This window comes from Astatotilapia calliptera, chromosome 8 (genome assembly GCF_900246225.1).
Source record: "Astatotilapia calliptera chromosome 8, fAstCal1.2, whole genome shotgun sequence".
Lineage (NCBI taxonomy): Eukaryota > Metazoa > Chordata > Actinopteri > Cichliformes > Cichlidae > Astatotilapia > Astatotilapia calliptera.
In genome coordinates this window covers 14,688,406-14,704,811 of record NC_039309.1, presented here as the reverse complement: position 1 = coordinate 14,704,811, position 16,406 = coordinate 14,688,406, and the positions used below count along the sequence as shown (strand labels likewise).

General features: G+C 39.6%; 1 protein-coding gene across 1 annotated transcript; it reads left to right on the top strand.

Annotated features, from left to right (window-relative positions):
- The first annotated feature begins 802 nt into the window (after nt 1–802).
- Nucleotides 803–15,142, top strand: LOC113028521 (vesicular glutamate transporter 1-like). Its single transcript, XM_026178858.1, has 13 exons — nt 803–1,313; nt 7,114–7,366; nt 8,394–8,512; nt 8,611–8,725; nt 8,829–8,916; nt 9,034–9,120; nt 10,660–10,796; nt 11,241–11,390; nt 12,467–12,599; nt 13,344–13,454; nt 13,576–13,703; nt 13,803–13,872; nt 13,998–15,142. The coding sequence occupies exons 1-13, from the start codon at nt 1,252–1,254 to the stop codon at nt 14,288–14,290; spliced, it is 1,746 nt and encodes a 581-aa protein (XP_026034643.1). The 5' UTR covers nt 803–1,251; the 3' UTR covers nt 14,291–15,142.
- The last annotated feature ends 1,264 nt before the right edge of the window (nt 15,143–16,406 follow it).

Genomic DNA, 16,406 nt, shown 5'->3' with positions numbered 1-16,406 from the left:
ATAAATCTATCAGAGAAGCAGCAACAACTTTATGAGTGGCCAAATCAACAATCAGGCACAGTTATAAAACAATGAACGCAATGGCGAGTTTCTCAAGGTAAAGAAATGCCACGAAACTGCTTCTCACTCAGTTGTCAAGTTACATCTGAGCCTCTAAAAATGAGGGACTGTTTATAAAAAGAGCTCCTATTGTCCAAATCCTCATGAACCTAGCTGTATATGCAGCACTTCCAGTGTAAAGAGACTGGAAGATAAAATCAATACTGACACTTTTGTTGATGGACAAACGAAAATGTGATTTTAAAAGACCGACCCACATACATAAAATACTTCAATGCAGTTTTTCTTTTTCCACTTTTTCTATCTACAGTATACAGTTACATTAAGCCTGTTTTACGCTAGTTTAGACATTTCTATATGTAACAAAAAATGTCTCGAAAAGAAAGCAGCTCGCCAATACGCACCAAATAAGTGACTCCATTAACTTATAATGACATATAGCAGCCCTGCCTCTGTCCCTGCTGGTAAGGTGCAGATCATGAAGAGATCAAGACTCGCCTCCTCCATTTGTGATGTTCTATTGATTTTCAATCCTTCTAAAATTTATTTCTGGTCACAAACGCGAAAAAACCTGCAATCTAATCCACAACCACTGTCCCGAGGTGAGTCTGCGTACCTTCTTACAAATACCCAGAAACTCTATTAATATTCTTGGTGGGACAGTGTTTACACTAACTCCCCATTCAAGGCTTGTGCAGTCCAAGAATAGCCGCGGCTTGGATAGTCGGTGCTTAAAACGAGGAAGGAAGTGCCGTATACCTTCCTCTCACTACACACTTGGAGAGATTAGCGGCAGCAGTAATCTGTTTCAGGACCATGGCCAGAGACAACGTTTGGATATGAATCTTATCGAAAGTTGCCTAGGACTCTCTGTGAACCTTTACGGACACCAAACAGTGTGACGAAGTTTGTTTGGACAGGGTATCCGGAAAAGTGGGGCTGAACATGCATATTCGACTGGTTTTATATAAAGGGACTTGAAGGAGGCTCAGTCAAATCTCTGGACAGTCTGTCGCTAATTACGAGTCTCGTTTCACATGAAAGCGTGAGTTACGAAAGCTGGTGACCCAACCAAATCGGTTCTTTTAATGTGAGTAAGAAGCAAGAAGCCGGGAAGCAGAGGAGAAAGGCTGTGCGCTCAGTCGGGAGCGCGCAGAGACTGCACATTGGGCCGGTCCTGGAGACGTGAGGATGGAGGTCCGGCCGGACAGGTTTAAGGCCGTGGCAGCCAAAACTCTTGGGAAAATATACGGGTATGTAAAATCTCCTCCTCGGGGAACAGAAACAGAGCAGAAACATCTGCTGGATGACCTTTAATGTTAAAAAGGAGCTTTGTGTTTAGCGGTTAAGCTGCGGACCTGAGGGGAAGTTCATTCTTACTGATGCTGAAACATGGCCTGTTAGTCTATCAGTGTTTCTATTAAGAAGATTTAAAGAAATATAATGTCCAGAGGCCCGAATCAATAATATGGAAATATGTGTCCGCTTATAAATCTTTCATATAAGAAATGTGTACACAATAACTCGCTGTATGTGGCACTGGCGACTTAAAGTAGCTGATAAGAGATTAAAAAAGAAACCCAAATTGATTTTCAAACTCTCTTTTATAAGCAGTGTGTATCATTCTTTGTTCCCGAAGAACAAAAAAACAGAATGAAGTTACATTTCAGGCTCAAAATGTTCTCTCAGTGTAAGATGACGCGCTGGATCGATATTTGGATCCATTTCTCCTAAGCTTGCCGTGCTCTTACATTGTCACATTACAGAGACACTGTGACACCGTGTGTGTGTGTGTGTGTGTGTGTGTGTGTGTGTGTGTGTGTGTGTGTGTGTGTGTGTGTGTGTGTGTGTGTGTGTGAGTGAGGGGAGGGGGTGTCCATCTGGAATTTTCTGAAAGACTAATAAAACTCTGTGTTTCACTTTCTACCATTTTTAGAGATTAGACAATGTTGATAATCTGCTCGAATTATTCTTCAAAGAGGAACTGTGTGTTTAGCGTAAAGCAGGCCTAAGAAGCCGGTCATCTCACATCTCATTGGTAGACAGTAACCTCTTTCAAAAAAACAGCTATTTTGTCATAAGAACTTGTTATATATCGGTTAGAATAACAGAAAAACAGACATTTAAGAACTCGGTATCATTTTAATGACTTATTGGGACACTTTTATAGGTTTATAGCGACAGTGCAACCAATTCCGTTGACACTCGGTGGCAAAAAACAAAACAAAGCAAAAACCTTCATTGGGCACTCCTGAGAAATAGCGTGTAATAACCTGGGCAGTTATCTGATAGCAAGAAACTCATAGGTGGACTCCCCTTTCTTTCTCTCGGGATTTGATGCAGCGTCTAAACACTTAAATCCCCTCCAGAAATAGCATCTCCCCGTCCAAGCTGTCGGCCCACGTAAATCCCTGCAGGGCGTACACCTTGGCCACGTCTCTCTTCCTCTCTAGTAGCCACATAGCTTGTCATCTTGTCCCTCGCCCGCGCACCCCCCCCCCCCCCCCCCCTTCATAGCCGGGATTAGGACACCTGCGGCAGAGAGCGCAGGTCATCTCACTGGAGCGCACTGCTCTCACGTGCTGTACCTGGCTGCTTTGCGTAAAAGGCTCACCGGCCTGCTTGACCGCTCCGACTCTCCGCACGCGAAATCCGCACCTTACATTCGAAAATGACTCTTTATTTACTTGTTGTAAATGACTAAACCTTTAGCCTGTTTTATTATACAACTCTCCGCCTGATGTTTACTTCTCAAGCGTCATCTTCTTCTTTTCAAAATTGATTAGCGCAAATTAGCAGTCACGCGATCGTCTGTGATTTCAGTCAGTGATCACAGTAGACAGCTGGTACTTGTCTTTATTTTCAGGTTAAGCAGGAATTTGACTCAAAGACACTCTGAATCTCTTATTTATCTCAGGTTTTATCCTCAAAACATTTACCTGGAAAACTCGTTCCTCGAGAGTATTTTATGATTAACTCTCTAATACTTTTTTCCTTCGTCCGTTATAACTGCCACATGAGCGGATAGAGGATATTTTAACATTTTATATTAGGAGACTTAGTTCACTAAGTTTGTATTAATGCCATGGAGCATTTTCAGACCATCAACTTTCTCTTATCTAATCAATTATTCCAAGGTGTCCGAGTTAACGGTCTGCCCTACATTTGTCCTTGAACTGTATTGATTTAGGAAATATAGAATTCAGCTCTGCTATACTCCAATATTCAGAACTTTTACTTTTTTGGGATTGAGTTCAATTGTTCCACAGGAATGATTCAATCTGGGCTTTTCTACAAGGTGTAACGGGAGAAAGGGAGAGAAGGTCAGGCAGCTTTTAGGGATTACGACGGATTTTCCTTAACCTGGGGTCAGTCATGAAAAGTCACTGCAACTGATACAGTATAAAATTAAAAATATAGTGGCCCTTTATAATAAAGTCCTTGACCTATAGTATAATTTGTCAAAATGCTTTCACCACAATTAGTCTAGGGTGTAATATTCAGTATCGAAAATACTAACTGATTCCAAATGAGTCTAAAATGTCAGTGCAGCAGAGCAAGGTTTTAAAGGAAACGAGACCTGCATTTTGAAGTGTTGAACACCTTTAGATTAATTTAGAAGGAGGCACAATTTATAATGTGACTATTTCTAATATAATACAAAACTTTAAGGCAATACAGACACGTTTTCATTCTTTACACAGTGTTGTTAGCAGTTTTGGCTGTATGGTGTAATCTCCCCTTTTCAGATTGTCCACATTTTGTTGCATTATACTTCATTTATTGTGTTTTCTGGTGGACATACCTTCTAAATAAATGACTTGGAGTGCCCCCTTAATCAGATAGGACAACTCTGAAGCATATTATATCTTGCGCACCAAAACAATGTGTAATTAGAATGAAAGAAGGGGTGTTTATGATATTCTATTATGCACATTATGCCCTTAACAATAATGTGCAATTGCAATGTAAGAAGAAGAAACATCATTGGCTGTTTCTTCTAAAATACCCAAAATATGTTAATTGCATAGAAATGCTCAGTGTTAATAATACCTTTCCTTTTAAAATGTCAGTTGTGTTTTGAGATGCTTAAAAATGACAAAAATTACATGGCAAATGTTGAGAAATTACATCATAAGTAGAGAGAGCTTTACTGTAAAGTGAGACTGAAAGCACTACAAGTGTACAGCTAGTGGAAAAAAAACTACATATATGGACACTAGGGAAATAAACTGGTGTAAAATAAGGAAGGACTGCTGTGAATTATGTGTGAGAATATGTGTGAGTCAGAGGAGATGCCGGTAAGGAGCAGAGTTAAAGATGAAAAGGAGACAGGAAGAAAGACGAGAGAGGCCAGCCCAGACAGAAATAGTCCAAGAGAGCCAGCGATATTAATAATTTAACAACGAAAATCATTAATATTTGATCGGTGTTGAAGATTGTTGGAACCCCTGCTTACAGTTACCAACAGAGCATGTTTTATAACGGCATAGCTGTTTTCAATCGTGTTGGTATTTTGTATGAATGTTCTGGACAGATTTGTTGGCAGGAACACAAATGGCCTCACAGCAGTTCTCTGGTAATAACCATGTCATTTTAAAGTCTGCAGGAAATATATTACATAGCGTGATATAAACAACTGCCTTAACTCCAGGGCCTACACAACAGATGTACTTATAAAAGCTTTTGCCACTAGATGAACAAGCTCTAAATGTTGTTGAATATCGCAAGTATGACACACAGATTTACTCACAACAAAAAAAGAGATCTGGGAAGTGTTTTGACCTGAGGTGTTTTGTCATATGTCCTAGTCACTTCTGCGATTTCCTTTGTTTGTCAACCTTCAGTGACCTTAGATAAAAATACACTTAAATCTAGGAAAAAAATATTACAGCATCAGAATCATAAGAATCACTTAAATGTGCCATCAGGACTGGGGTTTTTTTGTACAAAATTCAGCGTGTGAAAGGTTATTTTGTGTGCATATTTTGATTTGGATAATTTTATCAGCTTTGTTTGTGTTTGGTCTTGAATGTCTCACGCCATCCTTCAGTCTCCTTAATAATTACAATGATCACAATGTCTGTTTGGTTAGGAAGAGTATGGTGATGCATCAGAGGTTCACTGTGATCACATTTACCACAGCGACGTATACAACAGTGGAAGAGGTTTTCAAATTGCATGGCTGATCCAGGTCAATAGAAGCTGCTCACATGTATATATAAAACCTAAAGGGCAGTGATGTAGTAACTCATCCAGCTCAATGTTTCACAATTTATAAGATACTGCCTGTAAAATGGCAAATGTGACCTTGACCATGATTAGGTGATCAATGTTTTAAGTTTCACTAAAATCTATTCTTACATTTTCAATTCAATTTTATTTATATAGCACCAAATCACAACAACAGTCGCCTCAAGGCGCTTTATATTGTAAGGTAGATCCTACAATAAAACATTCAGAGAAAAAAACCCAACAATCATATGACCCCCTATGAGCAAGCACTTTGGCGACAATGGGAAGGAAAAACTCCATTTTAACAGGAAGGGGGGGGGGGGGGGGCACCATCTGCTGTGATTGGTTGGGGGCAGAGGAAGAAGACAGGATGAAGGACTTGCTGTAGAAGAGAGCCAGAGATTAATAACAAGTGTGATCTGACTAACGCTCTAACAGGCTAGACCAACGGCATCATGAACTCATTGGTCCTTTAGCTGGATGAGCTAAAAACTGATCTGTCACTTCCTACTTGTCCACCTCTGAAACATGAAACAATACATAGAAACTATTGTGGCTTTTAGATGCACTGACCCTAAGAAGATAAAACTGGATATAGTTATACATCCAATATAAATTAGATTTTATTGATACTTTTATTGATTATTGCCTCCATGATTGCTTTTTTTTTTGTCACTGTTTCACTGAAGTGTTTGTTGCATTCCATGTAATCATACAATGAATGTGATTTACAGTATCATAACCTGCTCTAGTCTTTTCCTAACCTGTCAAAATTGTGGGTAATTAAAAATCAGGAAGAGTCGGTTATGAATGCTAATCTGGTTCATTTAATCTCCTTTCGTTCAGTACAAGTTGTCAAACAAAACATTCCCATGATCTCTGCTCTACATTTGCACAGTTGATTTTTGGCTAAAAGCTGCAGGTTTGAGTTTGTGGATGTGCTTTGGCGAAGTATAGCCATACTCTGTGCATCTCTGCGATCGGAGCTGGACCTGCAGTGGTCTTATCTTACAACTCAGCTTTTCACATGTCATGTTTAATAGATGACTGCTACATTTAGATGCATATTTGATGCTTGTCGGAGGCTGACAGTCCGTGTGGTTTCTAAGGGTTTTGCAGTGAGGCAGAAGAGCAGCTTGCTTTAGGCTTTTCTTTTTTGCTGGCGGTTTCTGTGAGGGTGCAGCGCAGAAATCCTGATTGTATTAACTTAATGTGATAAGTTAAAGTGTTAACAGCAGGTCCCAGCAGTGGGATGCTAATGGACATTTGTGCTGACTGTGATTTTTTTTTTTAAGATGCTTGACTTAGCAGTCAAACAGACACCCAAGAGGACTGTCTGAACATCTAAACCCACTCACTTTCATCAGGCCAAGTTGTCAGTCAACAAGCTTTTCAGGATCTGTTTTCACTGTGCCAGCAGGAGATTGGAAAACCTCAGGCCCACTTACTGATTCCTCCGAAGTTAAATCAATGACATGCATTAGGCTTTCAGGACTTAGTAACTGTTGAACCTAGTTATTTCCTGTCACTTATGAATCATTGTTTAGCTTAAATAAATCAGTAAACAATACTATCTGCTAGGAGAAAGCTTTTTGAAATGACTCATTTGCATGCAAGAGTGTTTTGTTGTGTATTTTCAAGGTTATTTCTTTAGCAAGTTATGCTTAAGAGATAAGAAATACAAATATTTTTGTCTTTATTAAAGAATACAGTTTATCTACCCCCTCTTCAAAGATAACTTGTCAGATTTGTGATACAGGAACAATAAAGTGACCTAAATGTAGATGACACTTTTAATCTACCCACTTTTCCTCTCAGAGCCATCGAGAAGAAACAGGAAAATGGCGAGACCATCGAGCTGTCGGCAGAGGGCCGGCCAGAGCTGGTGGAGGAGAAGGAGATGCCTGTGGTGGACTGCACGTGCTTCGGTCTGCCCAGGCGCTACATCATCGCAATCCTCTCTGGCATTGGTTTCTGCATCTCCTTCGGTATCCGGTGTAACTTGGGCGTGGCTATCGTCAGCATGGTCAACAGCCACACCATCTTCAAAGACAACAAGGAGGTTATAGTGGTGAGTGACAGCAGATGAGTCTGAGTTAATGTTAAATTCTCCCCTGAAGTGACACAGCCAAATTACATATTGTGTAATATGACTGTTTATGTTTATGTTGTTTTAAGGTTGTTTTGGCCATGGGGGGTTGTGCTAGGTACCCTACATATGACTATATATGTCCAATGGACTCATAAAATGCTGAGTTAGGATTTAACAACATGAGAAAATGTTACACTGACTGGAATGATAAAACACGAGTAAGCGTAACAAAGTGTCAGATTATTAAAACTAACACAGCAGTACTTTCATGAAAATGATTTCTCTCTGTATTATCACCTGAAGGCAGCACCTCCTATGATCCCAAGCTAACTAGTCATAAAGAGAAGAGCAAATTTCCGCAACTAACCAGGACTGAACAATGCAGGCATCCTAAAAACCAACCCACCAAATCAAACAAAGTCAGAGTAAAAACAAAATACTGGCTATGAAAAAGGTTTATTCCAATTCCAGCTGTTTGATATAATTAGATATTAAGTATTGGACCACGCCTCCAAACACGCTGCTTCCGGTTCTCATCTATAGCTTCCCCCAGTTCTACAAGCTATTCCCTCTTGTTTACGTGTCTCACCCTCCCTCCCCTTTTCAGTTCTTTAACTTCTTCAATGCTATTTAGTACACGGGGATCTGCTAGGCCTGGGAGCCGCCGGCAGTTCCCTTTGAGGCCCCCCCCAAACCGCAGCTCAATTCGTGTCCAAGCATTCACCTTTACCTACTTAAACGTTGTCAAACCTAACATGAGGACGCGGGCCCAGCTAGTGAATGTTTGATATATTTGAGAGATCTGGTGGAATACTTGTGGCTGGTCAGCAGATGTCAGTAGTGGTCAGCATCTGTTTTTTTATGGTTCTTATTTACTGTTAATTATCTAATGTCCACTTTTAGATGATGTTAAATACAGTCTTGCTTTTGAGAAGTGAAAGAATAACTCATCTGCACATATCCAGATATGATTTTAAATGATGTGTCTTACTGTGTGTCCCAACAGAAAGCACAGTTTGACTGGGATCCTGAAACGGTGGGAATGATCCACGGTTCATTCTTCTGGGGATACATTGTAACTCAAATCCCAGGAGGGTTCATTTGTCAAAAGTTTGCAGCAAACAGGTCTGTTAACCTCCTGCACCGTGCAAGGAATAATCAGCTTTTGTCGCACAGCATATTCAATGGGGTAATTTCTTCTCCGTGTTTTGTTTCTTTTTCAGGGTGTTTGGCTTTGCTATAGTGGCAACATCTTTCCTGAACATGCTCATTCCTACAGCAGCTCGTATGCACTTTGGCTGCGTTATCATTGTCAGGATCTTTCAAGGACTTGTGGAGGTGCTTCTCTCTCCCCTGAAGTGCAATGTGCTTCTGTTTACATAATGCAGTTGAGATTATTTACAATCATGCAAATTCCTACATTCTACTCCTATTCCCACAGGGAGTTTCATACCCAGCATGTCATGGTATTTGGGCCAAATGGGCACCACCTCTTGAAAGAAGTCGCCTGGCAACAACAGCCTTTTGTGGTGAGTCCGTGATCAGTGGCCCTGCTCTGCCTGCAAACAATGTGTGATAGATTAAGACAATTAACAACAAATATATCTAAACAATATCAAAATAAAATCAAAATTTTCCTGTTTTAGGTTCTTATGCTGGTGCTGTGATTGCCATGCCATTAGCTGGAATCCTAGTCCAGTACTCAGGATGGTCATCTGTCTTCTATGTGTATGGTAAGACGCCTTTAACCTGGGCCTCATTTCAAACCCTTCAGTTTGGAATGAATATGCATTTTTCTAATAAGCTAACTGAAAATGCGGATGCTTGCGACGACACTGAACGCACACAGTAGAGCCTCACTCATAATGAAACTATGAGAAAAGGAAAACCACAACAGACCAGCGCCATAAATACCAGAAGGATGTAGTCTCATGGTAAAAAAGAAATTACACCACATGTCGTGTCAAAACTGTTATACGTTCGGACACAGTACCGTGGAACGAATCTTGAGCAATGCCTTAGTTCTTTTTATTTTTCGACAGCGCAGCAATTTATTGAAACAGCATATGTGACAAAAACAGTTTTAGTTCAATAGTTCAGTACAATTGTAACAAAGTTGAAAGTCAATATTTGACTACCTTGATTCTTTGGCACACAAAATCTGAACTCTTTGAAGGACATTCAAAGCTCTTCTTTGGATGTTGGTTGCCTTTTGTTTTGTTCTCTGGGGATCCTACATTCCTAATTAGTGCTGAGGTAAACTTGGGGAGGCCAATCCACAACTGTGTGTTTTCCCTGTTTCCCTTCTGTCTTCTTGACAGCCACCCTCCCACTGAGACAAACTCTGTTGAAGCTTCAGTGAACAATAGATTGATGTATTTCTTGGGAGCACTTAAAGTCACAGTGTTAGGCATTATTAAGGTATTAGCAAGTGCTTAATTCATTATTTTTGCAGCATTACTCCTCATTAGTTTGACATTCATAAAAACAGATATATTATTATGAATGTTATTATGATTATTAGTAGTGATGTAATACCAGTGATAGTTGTACATGATGTAACAATAACAGACAGATAAACATATCTGTATTTATAAAGCACATACTAAGGAGGAGTAATGATATATAAATGTTTAATTAAGCACTTATTTTACCGTGTGACACTTTTATGAAGTGCTACCAACGTTTTTACTCTTTCTTAAGGACTTTCGGATCGCCTTCATTTGCTGATAGTTTTTTTTAGATGTGCCGCTTCCTCTTTTGACCTGCAATTGTCCAGTTTCGGCAAAACTTTTAAAGGAAGCACTGCACAGCATGCTGAGATATGCTCAGCACATCTCAAGTATTTTGAGTGCTTAAAGATTCAGCAGACAGGTTTTTGCGAATCACTTTGTTGGTGGAAAAAAATATTTTTTTTGGATAGAAATGGAGCAAATTATTTGTACTAGCAATGTGTAGACACAACACTGGTTCATCCCTCGAGTCGGATCAGCTCAGTGTCACGTGGCTTAAAAAATAAACACATTCTTCTGAACATAGTCAGGCACGGGTACAAAAACTGGCCTGAAAAGTAATCAACGTCTAAAGAAAAACTCATGAAGACTAAAGAAACATTGCTCAAGACCACTTTTAAAAGTTACAGCAAAGTCTGGCTACTTGGAAGAAGAATCTAAAGAAATGACTGGTCTTTGTTTGCACAGTATTGTAATAACAAATGAGTTAGTGTGTAAAAAAATAATCTTTTTTCTCCAATCTGCCTGTTCCTTCCCCAGGAAGTTTTGGTGTTATGTGGTATTGCTTTTGGATCCTGGTCTCGTATGAAAGTCCGGCAGCTCACCCCACCATCACCGAGGAGGAGAGAAAATACATTGAGGAAAGCATTGGCGAGTCAGCCCAATTTACAGTAACGGTCAGTACATGCAACAGATTTCTCAAGATCTCTCAATTAAAACACTGCACTTCATTCAAGGGCATTTCACTAGTTTACAGGATTGCTATGAAACCACGTTAAAAAAAACCCTCTTAAAAATAGGTGAGTTTATATGCTGATTCAAAGTGAGATAACGGAGATGATAAACAAGCAAACACTGAGTCAAAAGCTCAATTGTTTATCTGTCACAGTGACAGATTTAGAAACTCTTTGTTAGCACTCATTTCTGTATCTGCAGTCAAGCAAAACTCAGTTCCACACACCCTGCTCTGTTGTCGTTTGTGATGGTCGTTTGTTTCAAAGGAAAACATTTAAGAAATTAATTAGTTACGTGTTCAAGCAAAGAGCTGTACACGTTTGAGACAAAATCAGAGAACTTCTTTACAAAATCACTAAAATCATCATCACATTTTTCCCTTACAGAAATTCAACACACCATGGAGGGCCTTCTTTACCTCCATGCCAGTGTATGCCATCATCGTAGCCAACTTCTGCCGAAGCTGGACTTTCTACTTGCTCCTCATCAGCCAGCCTGCTTACTTTGAGGAGGTCTTTGGGTTTGAAATTAGCAAGGTAACACGTGCAGCCGACAAGCAAAAACCTTTCAGCAGTTATATCAGAAAATAAAGGACATCACTGCAGCTTTGGTTGCGTGTCTTGCCACTGCAGTGGTAAATTTAAATGTCCTCATTTGTACCATTGCAGTTTGCACACCTTATATTGACAAATCATGAAGCACTGACAACAATTTTTCACCTTAATTTACTAAAATTTAATTTTTTAAATTGTGTTATTCTATGGAACATTTTTTTTAATATCAATTCATTTATAGGCTGTTACACTGAAGCATTTCTATTTTAGTGTTATTGGTCATTCAAAGCTTTGTCTCATATTAACACATACACCCAATTTAGAATCACTAATTAAATATCCTGTATGTTTGACTGAGGAAACCAGAGTACCAGAAGAACACCGGCTTTAGGGAGGATTTCTAGAACCATTCTGGCACCATTACAACGGTCTGCACCACCCTGCTGCAAATAAGCAACAGGAGAATGCACAGAGTGCAACTGCCCATTGACAGGAAATGCTCTCTATGTTCCTTCCGCAGGAAGGATCCTGGACCTTGAATTTTTTATTACAAGATCCTGATGTCAGCCATCGTTCTGATGTCTCAGAGCATTATCTTGACAAAATAAAAAGTGTGTTGTACACCTCTCTCCATGCTTTTGCATATGCTATATCTACACTGCTGACATTTATGTTCAAGCTCAACTTTGACCTTTAATGAACTTAAATTTTTATTTAAAATCTTGGTGAAAAATAAGAGTTTTCTAAATTTGTTTTTGTATTTGAATGTAGTTTGTCTTTCAAAACTGCACCTTAAAGTCTGGAAGAAACTATATGAATATGTACTTTTCTGTGCCTCATAAGCACGTTAGCTTGAGCTCCAGTCCAGGCAGATTATAACTGTAGTGACAGAAGTTGCTGCGATAGAGTGGTGAACAGTCTTGGGTCCAAATGTAAAATATTTCCTTACCCAGGTTTCTGAGAATGTACGTACAATAACATGGCAGAGATCGCACTGTTTGTGCCAACTTCCATGGATGTTTTGCACCTGTTAAGGCTTTTTTCTTGTTCTCATCTAGGTGGGGATAGTGTCTGCTCTTCCTCATCTGGTTATGACCATCATTGTGCCCATTGGTGGCCAGATTGCTGACTATTTGCGATGCAACCACATCATGACCACCACGAATGTCAGGAAGCTAATGAACTGTGGAGGTAAGAAAGAACCAACTAAAGGGAAGGGAAAACGAAAACTTGCATAAATGAAACAATCACATTTGACAGGACAGAAACAGCCTGGGAAGTCAAGGGCAATGTGGACGTGCTCACATCTGTGAAGAATAACTGGCAAATGCCAGTCAATCGACACAGCACCTGTCTGTGAGCACAGGTCCCATTCAAGGACATCGAGCTCTCATGCCACGCTCATGGACTCTCATTATCTGTGCAGCCTGTAAGGGCTGCAGGTTATGCTTCCAAACTGGACAGACTGACAATGCAATAACTAAGTGCTCCCTTAATTGTTTATGGAGCAGGGTATATATGGTCCTTTAATTTTGAGAGGTTAAATTGGCACATACTCAAAATCTTACATAAAATTATTTGAATTTTATGTTGTTTTCTGCATGCGCTAACTTTGAAGTGAGTCAAGCGACACTGAAGAAACAAGCACAGTAACACGACTGTGGTGAGAAGTCATTTACCACATAAGGCAAATGATGACTCACCAATAACAGAAGCCCTGCCACTGTCCGCTATTTTTACATTGTACAGAGAAACCAAACAGCAAACACCAAAGTGAAATGCAGAAGCTTGCAAGGCACTTATCTCTAACCAATCGACAAGACTTCCAGGCCCATTCGGTTAGCGAAAAGTGTGAACACAAGGCAACAAAATAAGCACTCACACTGTTATATTTTAAAACTATTTATATGTCTGTTTTTTGCTTGCTTGCATCAGGGTTTGGGATGGAGGCTACCTTGCTGCTGGTAGTTGGTTTTTCACACACAAAAGGCATTGCCATTACATTCCTGGTCCTGGCTGTGGGTTTCTCTGGTTTTGCCATTTCAGGTGAAATATGAAGTGTTCCTTCAAAGATTTTAATCATAAATGATATGCGACTGAAAGTTAAGCAGCTACATAGTTCTGTTTTTATCACAAGATGGTAATAATATTAATGGTTCCTCACAAGGTTTCAATGTCAACCACCTGGACATTGCACCGCGGTATGCTAGTATCCTCATGGGTATCTCCAATGGCGTAGGCACCTTGTCTGGGATGGTCTGCCCACTTATAGTCGGTGCCATGACAAAGCATAAGGTGAGAACTGTTTCTGAATTTGTGACTCTAACTGATAATAATGTGTGCTTGTAAGTGTAATCAACTTTCTCATGGTTCTCTCTCACGTTTTCCTGGTAGACGCGAGAAGAGTGGCAGGGCGTGTTTCTTATTGCCTCACTCGTTCATTATGGAGGTGTTATGTTCTATGGTATGCATAGTCTCCTTTCTTGTGCTTAACCGGATCAACTACAAAAATTCTGAATGAGGAAAATTCAGCAAAACTCTGTATACTTGTCAGCTATAGCAGTCAGTGAGTTTGTGTGTCTGCTGCAGGTATTTTTGCATCTGGAGAGAAACAATCTTGGGCAGAGCCAGAGCAGCTGAGTGACGAGAAATGCGGGATCCTGGACGAGGACGAGCTTGCAAATGAGACGGAAGAACTGTATCGCACAAGCGGTGGAGCGGGCTACGGAGCCACGAACCAGGCATCGGATCCCAACGGAGGGGGCATGGCTGGGGGAGGAGGAGGAGGCTGGGTGTCAGACTGGGACAAAACTGAGGAGTATGTCCAACCAGCCGGAACCAATAATTATCTTTACGGAGGAGAGGGCGACCGAGAGTTATAACGTAAAGCCAGCAGACACAGTTTATCAGCAATGTGGAATTTCACTCAATGGCATTAAAAAACTGGTGGGAATGTGGGGATGGACAATTTTCAGCAGGTCTGACTATTTTATCATAAATTAAGAATTTCACAGAGACTGCACAGTAGAGATGAAGACAGTAGTAAACGTAAAATGTGTTTGTGCATGAGTGCAGTCGTTATACGCTGTGTGGCAGAATGGTGTCACCGGCCCACCTTCAGACATGTCGGAGGACGGCTTTAGGCCTGGTGTGGCGTTCTTTGATGCTTAGTCATTGTAACTGTAGAAACTGGACTGACATGACATGGATTTCATTTCTATGCCTCTTATTTGTATTTTAATCACTCGTGATTACACATCTTTAGGCGCACAATGATCACACTGACTTTTCTTTTTAGGAGAAATTGATATCTATTGTCAGATTAGTTTCAAAGACAAGATTTTTCATAGGGGTGGCCAAGAGAGAAACAACCTGCTGTAGGTTTATGTATTAGTCTTCCTAGTCACATGGTACATTTACTACATAGAATAATAACATATTTGTTTGATTTTTATTTTTCACCCTTATTTGATTTAAAAAACAAAACAAAAAAGATCTGCAACCACCTGTTGAGATACTCTCATTCATGGCAAAACAGGTTTGCTGAAGATATAGTAATTTCTGGATGTAATTTTTCCATTAATATATAGTTGAACATAGCCACCCATGGCCACCCCTTGTCTCTGCCCCTGGCCCCAACAGGTTTTTGTTTTTTTGTTTTTCTTTTTCATTATTGTCCTTAATGTGCACATTTTAGAAAAAAAAATCATGTGCCAATACAACACAATATATAATGTTCTGTAGTATTGGTTTATTCATCCACTGAAAAAGGAACTGAACATCTGCAAATAACACCACATCTGGCTTTCTGGGAAGTCTACATAGACATTTTAGATGCAGTTTTTAACCACTGTATGTAGTGGACTACTACCTTGCCTACTAGCTGTCATACTGTGAAAAAAAGCATATAGGATTAGTTTAAATCTCCAGAACATAAACATCCTCTTTTAAAATTAGACTCTTAGGTTAGAAACTGTTTTTCTTTCTGTTTCTTTCTGTTTCTATTCTTTCTGTTTCTATTTCTATTTCTAAATAGAAACAGAAAGAAATTTTGCAAAAACAGAATTTTGCTTTGTATGATTAACATCTAATACGTCCTCTATTGGTATTATTTTGTTCTGCTCCATCTGTGTTTGAGGCTGGCATCAGAGGAAGCAGTTTGCTGTCTCCAGTGAAGTGGCAAAGCACAAACAGCACCAAGCTGAGGCTGTGGGATCAGTTTTGTAGCGCTCTCATTTAAAGATGGACTTTAAATTGAATTCATGTGTGTTTAATAATCCATAAAATATCAATTAAAACCAAGACCAGTTAATAAAAATGCTGAAAATCCCAACGGCATTTCTCTGTACAATTTATCTTTGTTAGTACATGTGGTCATGTATCTAGTTAGTCATTAACTAGTAATGGGATGGTACTGTTTACTGATAGGATTGATATTAAATGTTAGGATTTTTACTATTTCTGTCATTTTTCATTCATTTATTGGTAAATGTTCTGTTCTTAATTATAAACTAAATCTATGTGTAAAGGAATGTGGAAAAATACTGAAGAATAAAGCTTAGAGGTGATAGCTTCCACAGTAGTCACAAATCTTTATATTTGGCAGTTTACCCTTATGCATTGCTGCCATTTTAATGTTTTAACCTTTCATATCAGACGGTACAGAGTACGTCTCGCTATAAGTTCATTATTACGCCTGATTTGTACTCCACTGTAAAACAAAACATCTGTTTTCTCCATGTCAGCTCTGTTTCATGCATGATTCAGACACTAAGTATGCAGGTCTTAAACATTCCTGACCCTTGGTTTCATGTTACCCCTAATGCCCTGCTCCATCCCAGACAGAATATTGATCACTGAGCTTAACTGTGAGCATTTGGAAATGAAGCGGAAAAATAGATTTTGACGGCACAGCCGGTAAGAAGCACAAAGCCTTGGGGTCTCTAAAATCAGTGGTATCATCATGCATCCATTTGTGATTGAACATATAACATATTA

Coding starts and splice junctions, on each gene's coding strand:
- LOC113028521 (XM_026178858.1), top strand. CDS start 1,252: ATGGAGGTCCGGCCGGACAGGTTTAAGGCCGTGGCAGCCAAAACTCTT. Junction 8,513..8,610: donor CAAAAGTTTGCAGCAAACAG/GTCTGTTAACCT, acceptor TTTCTTTTTCAG/GGTGTTTGGCTTTGCTATAG. Junction 8,917..9,033: donor GGCAACAACAGCCTTTTGTG/GTGAGTCCGTGA, acceptor TTCCTGTTTTAG/GTTCTTATGCTGGTGCTGTG.